At 43.6% G+C, this 16,305-nt stretch overlaps 1 protein-coding gene across 1 annotated transcript in view; it reads left to right on the forward strand.

The window, feature by feature from the left end:
- LY75 (lymphocyte antigen 75) overlaps nt 1–16,305 on the forward strand; it is a 200,633-nt gene that overhangs the window by 106,309 nt on the left and 78,019 nt on the right. Inside the window, exons 16-20 of the mRNA XM_077447606.1 lie at nt 49–117; nt 2,324–2,447; nt 5,818–5,853; nt 7,285–7,472; nt 11,379–11,437. Of these exons, the coding sequence (XP_077303732.1) occupies nt 49–117; nt 2,324–2,447; nt 5,818–5,853; nt 7,285–7,472; nt 11,379–11,437 (476 nt within the window). The remainder of the gene's footprint in view (nt 1–48; nt 118–2,323; nt 2,448–5,817; nt 5,854–7,284; nt 7,473–11,378; nt 11,438–16,305) is intronic.

Raw genomic sequence — 16,305 nt, forward strand, 5'->3', positions numbered from 1 at the left:
ACTCTTTCAAATATGATTGCTTAATAATAAACTTTCTTCTTTTCAAAGATCTCTTCAGCTATACTGGATGAATTTCAGGAAGAGGACTACTTTCTCCGTGACTGCGCTGCATTGGAGGTGAGATGAGAAACCACCTAATATCAGTTGGTAATACCTCCCTTTCATTGTCACACCAAAATAAAATGAAAGGAGCTTCACACACAATTCAATATATAAATTGGGGCAATAAGCATTTGCCTAGTTTACAATTAAAGCAGGAATTTGACAATCAAATGTCACTTAAAAGGAGTTGTAAAGGAAGGAGATGTTGTATCTTCATGCACTCTATGCATGAAGATACAAAACCTTCTGTGTGTACCAGCACCCCCTAATTACTTACCCCTCCTCTCTTCAGCGATATCCACAAATGTCTAAGCCATCCGGGACACTCCTAATTGGCTGAGACACAGCAGTTGTGCCATTGGCTCCTGCAGCTGTCAATCAAAGTCATTCAACCAATCAGGGGAGAAAGGAGATGGGGCCAGGTCAGGGCTCCGTGCCTGAATGGATACACAGAGCTCTGACTCAGCTCGGGTGCCCCTATAAAAAGCTTCTGGCTGAGAGATAGGAGGGAGGGACCAGGGGCAGTGAAGAGGGACCTGAGAAGAGGAGGATCCGGACTGCCCTATGCAAAACCAACTACACAGAAGAGGTAAGTATAACATGATTTTTTTTTGTTTGTTTTTTAAACAAGACTTTACAATCACTTTAACCACTTCATTACCCGGCAATAGTAAAATGACGTCCTCTAGTTTGTGGGGGGATATCTGAATGATGCCTATAGCTACAGGCGTCATTCAGATATCAATCTTTCTGGCTGGCGATTCTGTGCACGATAAGAACAATCATAGCGCCAGTTCCGCCGCTTGATTGTTCTTATCAGCAATGGGAGGGGACTCCCCCCCTTCCGTCGCAATCCGGTACTTCTCCAGGCTCTCCCATGCCATCGGGGGCCCGGAGAAAGAATCGCCAGCCGCCGGATGATGACGATAGAGATTTCCGGTGACTAGTTGGTCACCAGTCATCTCTATGACCGTCGGAGGCCCGGGCGTGACGTTATGACAGCATGAGATCGGTGAATTCAGTTTTTTTTCCCAATCTCATGCTTTCCAGCCTGGAGGAGAGATGTGGGGTCTTACTGACCCCATATCTCTCCATAAAGAGGACCTGTCGCAAATGATTCCTATTACAAGGGATGTTTACATTCCTTGTAATAGGAATAAAAGTGATTTAAAAAAAGAATTTTAAAGTGTAAAAATAAAATAAAAAATTAAGTAAATAAAAAAAAAAAATTAAACCGCCCCTGTCCCCGGTAGCGCATGCTCAGAAGCAAACGCCCACGTAAGTCTCGCCCACATATGTAAACGCTGCTCAAAGCACACATATGAGTTATTGCTGCATGCGTTAGAGCGCGTGCAACAATTATAGCACTAGACCTCCTCTGTAACTCTAAACTGGTAACTTGTAAAAAAAATGTAAAGCATCGCCTATGGAGATTTTTAAGTACCAAAATTTGGCGCCATTCCATGATTGTGCGCAATTTTAAAGCGTGACATGTTAGGTATATATTTACTCGGCATAACATAATCTTTCCCATTATCTAAAAAAAAATTGGGCTAACTTTACTGTTTTGTAATTTTTTTTAATTCGTGAAATTGTTTTTTTTTCCAAAAAAAGGCATTTGAAAAATTATTGCGCCAATACCGTGTGAGATAAAAAGTTGCAATGACTGCCATTTTATTCCCTATGGTGTCTGCTAAAAAAAAAACCATATATAATGTTTGGGGGTTCTGAGTAATTTTCTAGCAAAAAAAATTATGATTTTTACATGGAGAGAAGTGCTAGAATAGGCCCGGTATTGAAGTGGTTTTATTGCTTGGAGATGGACTTTGCATGTCTCTTATGCTAAAAAAAATAAGGAAATCTTTCCCAAGAGTTATAGAAACCAGATACACTGTCTGTAGCATAGCACAGTGTACAACCTGGCTTGTTCCTGCCATCTGTAAGATGCCAAGAATGCAGCTGGTTGCCATGAACAAATTTAAGCAGTCACCCAATGGGCAGAGATGACCAACACGGGACACAGAAGACTGTAGAAGATGACAGACCATGACGCTGCAGGGCATCACTTTAGGAGAAGGTGAGTGAGTACATTTCTGCTTTAACTATTAAAATGTATATGCAATTATTACAGCATGTGATTGTGTGCCATTTACTGTAGTAACCTGATAAGTTAGAAGTGCATACATGCCCATCTGTTTTGTTTTATGTTTTTAATAAACAGATTAATGCACCAATACACCGGAATGTCTGGACATGGCATTTTGAAATGTTGCCACAACAGGAGTACAACCTGCAGCCATTCCACTGTGAAGCCCAACTGGAATGGGTGTGCCAGGTTGCCAAAGGTGAGCAGAATATACACATTGATGGCCATGCTTCTGATAAACGTATAGGTTAATATTAGTATGGAGGGTTTTTTTTTTTTTTTTTTTTCCCTCTACGAGTACCGAAACTTTTGATCAAGTACTTGTCGATACAGAATATATATCTTGATGCGATGAGATTTGAACACATACAAAATTAATGGGATTAAATTGCACTGCAAAGAATCGAATGTGATTTGAATAGAGGTTTAATTCCTGTCTGAATTGCATGCGGTCTTCCGCACCGCTTTTGTGTGAACCCAGGCTGAAGTCCCTATTACAAGCCTGGGTTCACACAGGAGTGGTGCGGGAAACCGCATGTGATTCAGAAAGGGATCACGCTGCATTCCTGTTCAAATCTCATGCTATCTGAGCCCATTCATTTTGGATGGGCTCAAATGGCACCTCAAAGGTATGGGTTTTAGGTATCAGAGCATTTGAATCCGATACTGGGTATCGGTGCAACCCTAGCGTGTGCAGAAACGCTGAGCATAAATTGGGATATTACAAGCTTCCCAATCTTTAGATGAGGTGGTTGCATTGGTTTACTTTTTGCCCTTTATTTTACCTGGTAATTTTGCCAGAAGCACACTTCTACGGTGACAACACTGAATCATCTTTCTGTATCAGGACAACAAATACCAGACTATAGATACCTACCCCTCTATTATTATCCAAAACGTAGAGCGACATGGGTCTGTAGTATTCAGTAAGAACAATGTAATCGTAAGTCCTCAAAAACAGAGAGCACACGAAATTATCAGCTCGAAAGATTTCTCGAAATATCAGCTGGTGTTTTTTTTTTTTTTTTTTTTTTTTTTTAATTGTTTAACAAAACCCTTTCAGTTGTATGTTTAACAGACTAAAATTTACCAAATAAGAGCAGTTCATTGTTGGGGTTTACATATACTTTAACTCCTGTGTGTATCTACCCTTCTCTCTATAGCTATACATGGCTAGATTGTTCTCATTCAGCCCTTGTGCTGAACAAAATAACATCAATAGCTTCCTACATCAACGTCAAACAGCGTGGATGGAGGAATCTGCCCTGCTGGCTATTGTATTCAAGCAGCCGCATTACAGTGTGTAAAATGAAAGTAAAAATGTGAACTTGCTATATTTCTTTCATTTTAACAAGCCTTCAGTTTTGCAACAATATGCTGTACATTTAGTTAAAATGAATTGCAGTATCTGCTAAAGAGTAAAGGCAAATCTCTTCACGACTGTCAGTGGCAGGGCCATCTTTAATATTGATTGGACCCTGGGCAAACATTTTCTTGGGGGCCCCCGTCCATGCAATTTTGCTCTCCACCTGCCTGCACACCATGGACTGGGGTGGTGAGGGGACCCATCAATAGACAGAAAACTCCTAAGGATCCTAGAACTCCTGGGATCAGTGGCAGGGGAGGGTGTGCTCAGTGGCAATACTGATTTTTTTTTTTGTTTTTTTTTGTTTACCGACTACAAATATAAAGAGGAGTTTCAACACTGGCCACCAATGTAATAGGGGTTTGCACTGACCACTAATGTAATAGAAGCATTCACAGTAACCACCAATTTAAGGAGGGGGGCCATCACACTGGCCACTAGTGAGAATAAAAGGATTGCACACCAAGCCCCAATGTAATGAGAAGATTTACAATGACCACCAATGTAAAGGGAATTTACACTGACCACTGAGGTAATAGGAGCATTCACAGTAACCACCAATGTAAGGAGGGTTTTACAATGACCACTAATGTAAGGGGGACCTTCTCACTGCCCACTAGTGTGAATGAAAGGATTCTACTCCAAGCCCCAATGTAATGAGAAGATTTACACTGACCACCAACGTAACTAAGACAATTAGCCTGCGTTTACATTTGTGTGTGTGTGGAACGCATGCAAAATCGCTTTCCTGACACCACAGAAACTTGCTGCCTTTTAGCAGATACACAACAGTGCCATTAATTGTTAATGACACCCTCACGTATCTGCTGAAATGTGCTGTGCAACTGTGTGATTTTGAAAAAGCGTTAGGGACTTTCTTACGCATTTCTAATGAATAGTGCAGCACATTGAAATAATTGGGCTGCCCTACACGCGACCTACATCTTTATCCACCCTGTTAGTACACCTTTGCATCCTAAAACCCATGCTAACCTCTGCACTCCAAACCTCCCTCATCCTCTCCACTCCAACCCTCCACCCCTTTAACTCTACCTGCCTCCTTTGCTCATCTTTGCACCCATATTCCTTACCTCTATACATCCCCCCTCCTTGCTCACTTGTGCACCCAAACTGTAATTCCTTCTCTGCCTACCTCTGCACACCCCACACTACACCCCCCCCCCCCCACCATATTGCTTATCTTTGCCGAACAGGCTGATGTTAGGCTTAAAGAGGGATTCCACCTACAAAAAAATATTAAAAGCCAGCAGCTATAAAAACTACAGCTGCTGACTTTTAATAAATGGACACTCACCTGTCCCGGGGTCCAGCGATGCCGAGGCCGATCGATCGCTCGGCTCTCGGCTGCTGCCGCCACCACCATTCTAGGTGAGGGAATCAGGAAGTGAAGCGAATCGGCTTCACTTCCCGGTTCCCTACTGCGCATACGGGAGTCTATGCCCGGAAGTGTCTTTGACAGGTATCTCCACCCCCCTCCCCCCTGAAAGGTGCCAGTTGTGACACCGGAGGGGGGGGAGGGTTCAGATCAGCGGAAGTTCCACTTTAGGGTGGAACCCCGCTTTAATGACCACAGCTGCAGGCAGGACTTTCAAGCATGCCCCTTTATCTCCCAGTGGGCAGAATTCAGTATAGGTAATGGTGGATATGACATCATATACATATGAATGTTGCCTCTATTTACATATGAATGCTTCCGGTCTGGAGATATTTACATATGAATGCTGCCGCTATTTACATATCAACGCCTTTTTATTTACATGTAGACACGGTCCGCAGGTTAGTCATCTGTACGCAACAATAGGGGAGAGATGGGCAGCATTAGTAGCAGCATTTCACACTGAGTATCAGGACGCAGCACAGGACTAAAACTTCAAGGGAATTTAAACCAGGATAATTGGCAAGTATGAGGCAGCTGCTTTGGGCTCCACACCAATGACAGGGCCCAGGGCAGCGGCCCCTTTTGCCATGCCTAAAGACGGCTCTGGTAAGTGGTTGTTGCAGTCAGTCCTTTTTCCCGTCATACTGGGTCAGGATCCTGAGGGAGCTGTTAGAAGATAGTGCTTGTGTGTTACTGCATAGAAGGATGAGCAAGAATGTCCTTATGCTTTGGAGAACATTTGTATGATGTAGTATAGTTTCACAAAATTACATTATGTAATATACTTTGCTTCAACCTTTCTAGGTGTCGTTCCAAAAACTCCACAGTGGTATCGGCCAGGTAATAATGTGTTTTATTGTGTTGTACTGATGTGGCTTAAATTTTATTCTTCAAACACAAAGTTACAATAACGGCCCAATAAATAGAAGCAATGTTTAAAGAGAAAATGTTTTCTGTAACTAAAGAGAACTGTTGGGCTCCTTTCACACAGCAGAGCCCAGCCAGCAGGGGTGCTAATAGCAGATCCCCTGCTGATCACATCCTTGCCTGTTCAATTTCTAGCTGGCAGACACGGGCAGACCACTGTCAGCTCTATGGGGTCTGGTGTGAATGGACCCTGCTGTCCAGGCTACCTCTGATCCAGTCTGCAAAAGTGGAAAAGGCATGGCCCTTTTTTGTTTTCTGGACCTGGCCTGACCCAGAAGTAGTTGAGTATAAATGGACACAAGTCCGATATACATCCGCCAGTCCACAGGGCTACATGGACCTTCCTAAGAGGTCCGTCTGAAAAAATTACAAGTGGACCCATGTGAAAGGGGCCTAATTTACCTGAAAGGAATTTTTCATTTGGTTTTCTTTTTATTTACTTTTTCCATATTTAGATTATTGCACTCCATATAGAGATCTGTAAATGCTCCCTTTTTGATCATTGCAGGGAATGTAACTAGTATCAGTTCTTTGGGCTCATTCACATGCCCATACACCACCCAGACCAGTATATTTCTGTTGCTCATACATTTTTTTTTTTTTTTTTTTTAATAGCGGCTAACAGGAAACCTGTACAAATCAAGGAGTGATTTCATGCTGCTGGGGACAGATGACCAACCCTGTGCACAGACTGTGTCTAGAGCCTCTCATGTGTCCCCAAATGCAGGCATTTGCTCCATTTGAAATTACATACGGACAGCCTGTAGTCAATTTTGTAAAGGCTGTGAACTGTCGCAGTTAATCAGAAACGCATGGCTGTACCTGCTTGAGAAATATGCTGATCTGGGAAGTGTATGGCCAGGAACAGCCGTGTGAATGAGCCCTTAAAGCGACCTTAGCCCTGGTCATACTGATCGCTAAATTGAAATGGTGCTCCTTCACTTGAAGTGGCATGATTTTAAAGTAGTACTACTTTAAGTACTACGTGGAAGACATCTGTGACTTCATGCACAAATGTCTATGCAAGTGGCACCTGAACAACCTCCAACTCTTTATTTTAGTGTTCTATGTCACAGCAACAAACTCTGCCTATGCATTTTGGCCAGTCTGTGCTCATACAGAAAAATTATTCACACCTCCACTCTAGCACAGCATGTCTGGCAAGAGGCTGCAGTCTCTAAATGCCTGTGTCCACCAAATGTTGTGAATCTGATTTTTAGTAAGCTCAAACGTGGATTTCAATAAAAGATATTTAAATTCGCTTAGGATTGCCCTTGTTCCTGTGCATCTATGTCAGGATATTAGGTGCCATTTCTAAAAACTCTCTTGCTTTTGTTTCTTTAGGATGGAAGAAACCGGGCGAGTCATTTGTTTTTGATGGCTCAGAGTACTGGTTTGTGTCAGAGCCAAGGCTTGGTCACAAACAAGCCGAACTGTATTGTGCTGTGAATGGCAGTGAATTGGCGGTTATTGACTCCTATGATGCTTTGCATGCTATACAGGATCACATGGGGAAATCTGGTGAAAAACATGTAAGTTATTGCTACAAATTTGCACTGAACAGCTTCCTATTTTTAATAAAGTGCAACTAATGTAACATTTTACCAATTTATATCATTAAATTAGGGGATGGAGATTTGTAATACTTTGGATCTCCACTCTGGTGTACGTTTATGAAACTATGAATAGCGATGTTCCCTAGGATCACCGCTGATCAGTCTATTAGCGGTTTATGAAACAGAAATGCTCTCCCCGATCATGTCCACACACTGAGAAGCTGTGATTGACTGACACAAGACTACCAGTTTATGAAGCTGCGATCTCGGCATTTCACTGGCGATCTGAGTCAGAATTCACACTTCCCGATTCACCAACTCAGAGGTGGTAAATAGGGAAGTGAAGAGAGAATCCCAGGGGTAGGAGGAAGATTTTTGACTTCCTCCTTCCTTGTTCAAAACCCCCCAAGACGGTAACCATGTCCCCCTGCATTTCTGTGTGTGTGTATGTGTGTGTATATATATATATATATATATATATATATATGTATGTGTGTGGAGACAAATATTTTATTAACTAGGTGGGTGGTCTCCTCTGGGAATGTACATCTACTGAGCAGTGATAATTTATCACTGCTTAATAAACGGATGTTTCAGTGAATTTCTGGCACTGTAATCTTGCTATGTCTTACGAGATTACAGTATCTGGGAGCGTTCTCTACTCTTTGAAGCATTTGTAGATCGCTTCACTCCTCCAAAGGAGAAGCGATCTACACCATATTATAAACTGGTATCCAGAGGAGAATGATCTCATCTGTGAATGCCGGAGAATGGAGCGTTGAAAATTTTTCACTGCTTCATTAACACATCTATCTTGGAACAGCCCAGCCTCACCTTTCAAAACCTTAAAGTGAAAATAAACCTAATAAAGGCATTCAGGTGGGATTTTTATGATGCAAGAGACCAGTGGTGGCCTGTCCAGGTGCTGCCCCCTCTCTCCACGCCACCCCCTATCTGCATAATGGATAGATTCATGCATAGCATGAGTCTATCCATGGCCGACGTGGCCACCCCCTATTTGGTGGCGTCCGGCCCCAGGTGCATGAATTACAGCAGCAGGGTTTTCTTTTTTAGGCTCTAATAGGCTTCAAAATAGGGTGGGGTTCAGTCGCAGAGAATGTGCTCTGAGCCCACCCAGGTGTGTTACAACAGCGCATGTTCATACACTGTTGAAACGCTGGTCCTCAATCCGGCCAATCAGAAGCGGGTGTGAGACCCATTTTCCGATTGGCTGAAAAGAGAAGACTCCTGATTTTCTGCCGAGGAGGGAGGAAACGGTAGCTGCCGTGAACGCCCATTGAGAGAGCAGGGGAAGCCGCCGGTGATGGGGTAAGGGCTACCAACCAATATACTAACCTGCATACTGTTTGCTGCCCCCCTTATTATTATACCCTATTGGTCTCTTCTGTCATAAACCCTTCGCCCTGCCTGTTGGCGTTTGTGTACGTATGTGCAACTTCGCTTACATTTACGGCACCGCCCTGTGCTGTGATGATGTGACTCCCGTTGGCATGCATGGAAGTGATATAATTGTAGCCCTACAAACCAAGTAATAATATAAAAAAAGACAGTGCTACACCCAATATGTAACAAACACCCCATCAAAGCTGCTACCTTATTCACATGAGTAAAACAAATACATGAACTTGAAATTGTGTAAATAAGGCAGCACTAATGACAGCATTTATGCAAATATAAAATGTAAATGAAACACAGTATAAATAAAGCAGTGTTGATATCACAAATAACTAAAAATATGCACAGATATGATAAACATACAGAAAAAAATCTAAATTAAATCCAGTGTAGATAAACCAGAGTCCATTCCACCATCCATAAAATGTGCTCCACTCATAAAAAAAAAAAAAAGTTCAAATAGTATGCAGTTCCAAATAGTGACACTTTCCAAAATTCTAGGAAAGGTGCTCCACCCAAAACAGGAAATTCACCAGCGCTCCATCGATTGTGAAAGATAATCAAGACTCCTATGCATACACCTTGAACACCATGAACTCACCAGAAAGGTTGGACCATCGTCACAAAACGGTCAAAAACGATGTATTACTTGTGTGGTAAGATCCTCCACTCCCCAGGTCCAACAGGGCTCCATTCACAGGGTAAAAAGCAGGAGAATGAAAGAGACTCATCACATTAAAACAATAAAAGCATATTTATTAGAATTATAAAACAAATGGTGCACTCACATTTGTTGGTGTCTGGAAACTTAACGGCACAGACCATCAGCCTTAACAATTATTATTATTATACAGGATTTATATAGCGCCAACAGTTTGCGCAGCGCTTTACAACATGAGGGCAGACAGTACACTTACAATACAAATCAATACAGGAGGGATCAGATGGCCCTGCTCGTTAGAGCTTACAATCTAGAAAGGAGGGTCAAGTTGAAACAAAAAGGTAATAACTGTGGGGGATGAGCTGATGGAGAAAATGAAAATACAGTTGTTAGGTGTGGGTAGGGTAGGCTTCTCTGAAGAGAAGGTTTTTCAGGGATCACCCAAAAGCTAATATAGTAGGAGATAGGTGAACAGATTGGGGTAGGGCATTCATAGGATTGGAGAGGCTTTGGAAAAGTCCTGGAGGTGAGCATGGGAGGAGGTGATGAGGGAGCTAGAGAGCAGGAGGTCTTGAGAGGAATGAAGACAACGATGTATACGGATCGCAGCCGTTCCACCTGTCACAAGAGCCAGCATGCGTTCCACAATAGTTCCGCCTAGCTTTCGGCAGTCCAATAGTGACGTCAGAGACGATCAGATCCAGCCCAATGCATTTTTCAGGAGGTTTTAGCCTTTCTGGTGAGTTTATGGTGTCCAAGGGATATGGATAGGATTCTTGATGCTCTTTCACATTGGATGGAGCACCGGGGAATTTCCTATTTTGGGTGACACACCTTTTGTGGAATTTTGGAAAGTCCCACTGTGGAACTGCATCCTATTTGAACTTTAATTTTATGTGTAGAGCCTTTTTTAAAGATGGTGGAATGAACACCGCGTTTATGGAATATTTGGATTTGTTTCTGTAGGTTTATCAAATCTGTGCATAACTTTATAATATCATTGTAATATCAGCACTGCTTTATTTATATGGTGTTTCACTTACACTGAACTTTATATTTGCATACATGCTCAGCCATTAGCACTGCCTTATTTACACTTTTAACTACAAGCCAAGTAGCTGAAGAGTCAGAACCCAGAAAGAAGACTCGGAGAAGATGGCAGCGCCTTGACAGATGGGAGTGCTGACAGCTCTGAGCTGGAGGGGCATCGCTTGCCAGATAAATCTGCCATAATGTATGACTATGCTGTACATACTAATACACTCAGACAAAAAAAAAACTGCATAAATGAAAAAAGGAAAAAAAAAAAAAGGGAGAAAAAAGGGCAGACTTGATGAACCAATTAGCCAGGGGAGTGAGCAAATTTAGTTTAAAGGACAATATTGGCAAAGGTGACGTTGTCCTTTTAAAGGAGAAGTTGCCAGCTGCCAATCAGGAATCTGCATGGAGCCTGACATTTTTGTCGGGATCCTTCCAGAGTTTGGAGTTCTGTGATGTCAGCCACCAGTGGGCTTTAGCACACTTATGATCCTCAAGACTAGTTTGGCCAAAAAAGCCTTTGCCATACTACTTTTTTATTGCCAAGTCAAATTCACTGCAAAAACAGGTGATCTTTTACATTTATGCTAATAACTTTTTAACAGATGTGTAACACAGGGCACAGATTACTTTCCTGCTGCAGAACACATCTGGTGCAAGTGTTACTGCCAACAGGTTTGAATGCGATTTTATACATCAGCCTCCTTTTGATTTTCAGGGAAGATTTCATTTTGCTCAAACTGCATTATTTTGTTTTACTTCTACAGATATCGACCCTGTTGCAAAAGTGGTGGGTAAAATATGCAAATGTTAGAAGTCGCCACGAGTAAGTTCACTATATTAAATTTCTTATTACTTAAAATGTATTATATTGCAGCTTACCAATTTTTAGATGTGGTGGCTGGATTAGCTTTCTTTCCAGCTAGTAAGTGGTGGTGTTTTGTTTTTTTTAACAGACCAAGCTGTCCAGCAAAAGTGGTAGTTAGAGTGTTGGGACAAGCCATTCTCACTGACTGGGGTGCTTACAACGGTCACAGTTTATTCATTCATGTAAAACCTTTATCCCAAAAGGAAAAAAACTGTTGCTGTACTGGCTTAAAAAAATGCTTTAGTTTGGCCTTGATTTGTTAGTCAAATCCAATCTTTAAGCGGGTCTTCACCCTCGGGGAAGACTTTCCTCCTCTCTACCTATCATTTAGTGCTCATGCACACGGGCGTTTTAAAAAACTGGCTGCCGTCCAGCTGCGCCATGCCGTCAGAGCCCAGTTCCCTGCACCTCCGACCCTACAGTCTACTCCTCTGGAGGAATTGTTTATAGGGGAGGGATTAGAGAAACCCCTTTCCGATTTGTACCGGGTGGTCTTCCCGGTGGATTCGGCGAGGCTGACTTCGCTCTGGAATAAGTGGCAGGCTGACATCCCGGGGCTGGAGAGAGAGGATTGGGAGGATTGCCTGGAGAGGGGTACTAAGCTGGTTATCTCCGCGAGTGACAAACTCATTCAGACGAAGTTCCTTCATCGGGTGTACCTTACTCCAGTACGTCTGTCAAGAATTTACCCCTCTAGAGACCCCCAATGCCCCCGGTGTCAAACTGAGGTTGGAACGTACATGCATATGTTCTGGGAATGTCGTCGCCTGCAGGATTTTTGGTCAGGGGTTTTTGAACAATTGAATGTACGGCTGGAGCTGGGGGTTCCCCGGACCCCTGCACTAGCCTTATTGGGCATTCATTCAGATGATCTCATGCCTTACCACTCGAAGTTGTTGGTTCTTTATCTCCTCTTCTACGCGAAGAAGGCGATCCTGTGCAAATGGCTGTCGACCCGCCCCCCTAGCTTGGCCCAGTGGGAACGTGACATCAATGCTGCCCTTCCATTGTATAAACTCACGTACCACAATAGGGGCTGCCCGTGGAAATTTGACAAAATTTGGCTTCCATGGACCTCTGGGGATACTGTTTGAGGGCTAAAAGATGACAATGGCATGTATGTCTCCCGCTGCTGATCGACGTTGGCTTCCCTTCCCCCTTTTTCTCCCTCCCCCGGCCCCCCCCCTCATCCCCCCCCCCTCCCTCCCTCCCTCTCTCTCCCCCCCCTCCCTCTCCCCCCCCCCCCCCCCGCCCCCCCTTGCTTAGTTTTCTTCATGTGGGCCAACGCCAATCATGTGTTGTGTATATTATGTGCTGTGTGTGTTAACAGGTTCCATATTCTGAGAGTTAATGTAGGTGTATTTTATTGTTTCTTTATCACTGTATGACTTGTGTTCTGAAGCCTGTATCCATGCTCTAAAGTGTATGCTGTGTAGTTCCTCTGTCTCATTCTGTGGTATCCTGTCAAGATCTCTTTGAAATAAAGCACTCCTGTTGTTTAAAAAAAAAAAAAAAACTGGCTGCAAAGCTAGCTCCGACGCCTGGAAAAATCGGCGTTAAAAACGCGCTTTTTACCGCGCTTTGCATTGGCGTTTTTGCGTGTTTTTGCGCGTTTTTTAGCGTTAGCGTTAAGTAGCGTTTTTAAAGAAACACATCTCTTGGCTATAGCACTCAGAAAACAAAGAAAATATGTTGCGCGTTTTTGCGCGTTTTCCCGCGATTCGCGTTTTTACAGCTCTAGCTCCACGCCAGGGAACGCACTGGTCCTGGGTTTTTTTTTTACAGCTTAAAAACGCCTATGCCATTTGCAGCTCAAAAATGCCTAGGTGGGCATGAAGCCATAGACTAACATGGACAGGCCTTTTTAAGCTGCAAAAAACGCTCAAAAAAGCGGCTGTAAAAATGTCCGTGTGCATGAGGCCTTACTAATGGATCTGGCTGTTTTTTCTCCTTGAGAAACAACCAGTTCGCTGATCTTTGTACAGAGCCCTGTGTGTTTGTAAACACAGGACTCTGGCTGTAGCCAATCACAGCAATCAGCAGGTCTCAGCCTTAAATCATTGTGTAAATGTAATGTAATGGGGCCACATGCAGTTAATATACTTTATTTTTAGCCATATTAACAGGGAAGTAAACTTTTACTGCACTTGCCTTTCTCTGTCCCCCTCCCAAAGTAATTTTACAGCAAAATATACTTGCCTAGAGCCGCACAGCAGTTCCTCAAATCTTTGAAAATCTAATGAAAACTCTGCCGACAGATTGACATTTTACCTAAACTTAAAATTAAATTGACACTAAATATTATATTTATTCTACAAAAATAATTCATATACATCCATTACTTAAAGCGGAGGTCCACCCTAAAGTGGACCTTCCGCTCATTGGAATCCTCCCCCCCTCCGGCGCCACAATTGGCACCTTTCAGGGGGGAGGGGGTGCAGGTACCTGTACAGTACTGGTATCTGCACCCACTTCTGGCGTAGATTCTGCAGAAGGTACGCCCCTTACCGCAGAATCTACGCCCCTTTCCGAAAGTCCTCCGCTGCCTGCTGGGAAACACATGGATCCCAGAGACAGCGGGGACCATCCTTATTGCGCAGCGCGACTCGCGCATGCGCAGTAGGGAACCGGGAAATGAAGCCGAAGGGCTCCACTTCTTGATTCCCATACCCAAGATGGCGGCGGCAGCACCCGAGAGACGATCGAGAGATCGGCTTCGGGTGACTACATCGCGGGCGCGCTGGGCGGGTAAGTGTCACTATTTTAAAAGTCAGCAGCTGCAGTATTTGTAGCTGCTGGCTTTAAAAAAAAAAAACGGCGGACCCCCGGCGGACTCCCGCTTTCAAATGGTTGTTACCCCAAACATGTAACTCACTGCCAGACCCTCTTTTTTTTTTTGAAAGCCTGTGGCGTGCAAAACACACTCAAAAACTTCACCCGGTGCCAAAAAAATGTGCACACACATAAATAGTGAAACACAAAAAAGTGCAACGGGTACACAAGCCCTCTGAAATCAGAGGGCCTTGCCCTCAATCCCCCGGGGGCGTTAGGCTCCAGACAGGGACAAGGGTACTTAAAACTTGGTCCATCTGGCCGAAACCAGACGGACCCCTTTCTTTGGAAGGTCTGCCGAAACAGACCCACCCAAGTACTAGGTGAGGATCCCCCGAAGGGAAACCCCAACAAAGAGAGAGGGCGAACTAAGCCAGAAGGCCATGTCCACCCCCTCCCCAGACTTATAGGACAGATCCGCAGACCTGCGACCCTACTCATCACACAGTGCACAATGACAAAACATAAACACGTGACAAATACACACAAAGAAATAAATTAAATAAAGTGGGGAAGGGATAGTGGAGAGGAGAGTAAAAAGGTGGCCATTGTGTAAAATGATGACCAGGCCCTCCGGCCAGGAATAAAAAAAATCATCTGGTCCCAGCCAAAAGGCCCAGCCCAAGAGGCAGGTGCTAAAAAAAGCATGCTATAGGTGCAGTGACCGTGGTGCCCAAAATCAAAGTGACCCTCACTGCCAGCCCCTCTATCATAGCTAGGCATACCACACTGTATAAGCGTTTTATTAAAACGAGGCATGTAAATTCCATTTTAGGGCTATCTTCAGGCCGGTCACATGACTCGCGGCCGCTCTACACTTTCAACTCAGGGCTACTGCAGGGGGGACGTAGTTCTCCCTCTGGCACCAGCTGAGGAGGTAATGTGGCCGCACAGCCCCTCCCGCAGTAGCCTGTAGCCCTGGATTGGAGGTGTAGAGTGGCCGTGAGTCACATGACCGGCCTGAAGATAGCTCTAAAACTGTATTTACATGCCTCATTTTAATAAAACACTTATACAGTGTGGTATGCCTAGATATAATAGGCTGGCAGTGACCATTTTGTAATATTTTTTTTCTTAAAAAAAACAGACAGGAGCTGATAGGCAGGGAGGGAGGGGGTGAGGTGGAGAGAGGGGAGCTGCAGTTGACGGAGGAATGTACGCTGACCACTGTAGTCAGGGCCCAATGGCCCTGATTATAGTAGTCAGCTCAGAGGGGGGCACAGGAAGTGGCAGGATCAGCCAGGTGTTTTTTTTTTACAGTTTAGATAGGGGCAGATTAGACAACAAAAGCACTGTGCTGTTTAATCTGCTTTAAGGGGCCAGGATCTACTTCTTTTTTTTTTTTTTTTTTTTTTATCTCCCTGAAATCTGGTTTGTCATTCAACTGTTGCTGTGTGTCTGCCTTTTTGTAATGTCTCATGTGAGCTCCCGAGCCTATCCTTTACTTCTGTTTGGCAGGAGCAGTGTATATTAGTTGAGGTCATGTGCACAGCTCTATACACACTACAAATCCCATATTCTCTAGTCCAGCTTGGGACTGAACACGAGCGGGTAGCTACGTTTCCCCTGTATATACAGTTGGATCATGGAGAACAAACCTAGCTACGCTCCAATAGGACACCAGCTGATGGCACCAAAAAAAATAAAAAAATGTAGGAGACTGAGAGCAAAAGAAGTTACTTTTCTGAATTAAAAATACATACTTGAATAGTATTTTTTTTTTTTTATTGATCATACAGTACGACGCAGGCTGAAATATTCATGTACCCTGGTAAATCCAACAGTCAGCTTGTGAAAGCTGCTGCAACTGATATAAACCTTATACAGTGTCTCACAAAAGTAAGTACACCCCTCATATTTTTGTAAATATTTTATTATATCTTTTCATGTGACAACATTAAAGAAATGACACTTTGCTACAATGTAAAGTGTGCGGCTTGTATAACCATGTAAATTTGCTGTCCCCTCAAAATAACTCGACACACAGCTATTAA

Source organism: Lithobates pipiens, unplaced genomic scaffold, assembly GCF_037356315.1.
Source record: "Lithobates pipiens isolate NorthernLeopardFrog02 unplaced genomic scaffold, aLitPip1_a1.2 Scaffold_22, whole genome shotgun sequence".
Classification (NCBI taxonomy): Eukaryota; Metazoa; Chordata; class Amphibia; order Anura; family Ranidae; genus Lithobates; species Lithobates pipiens.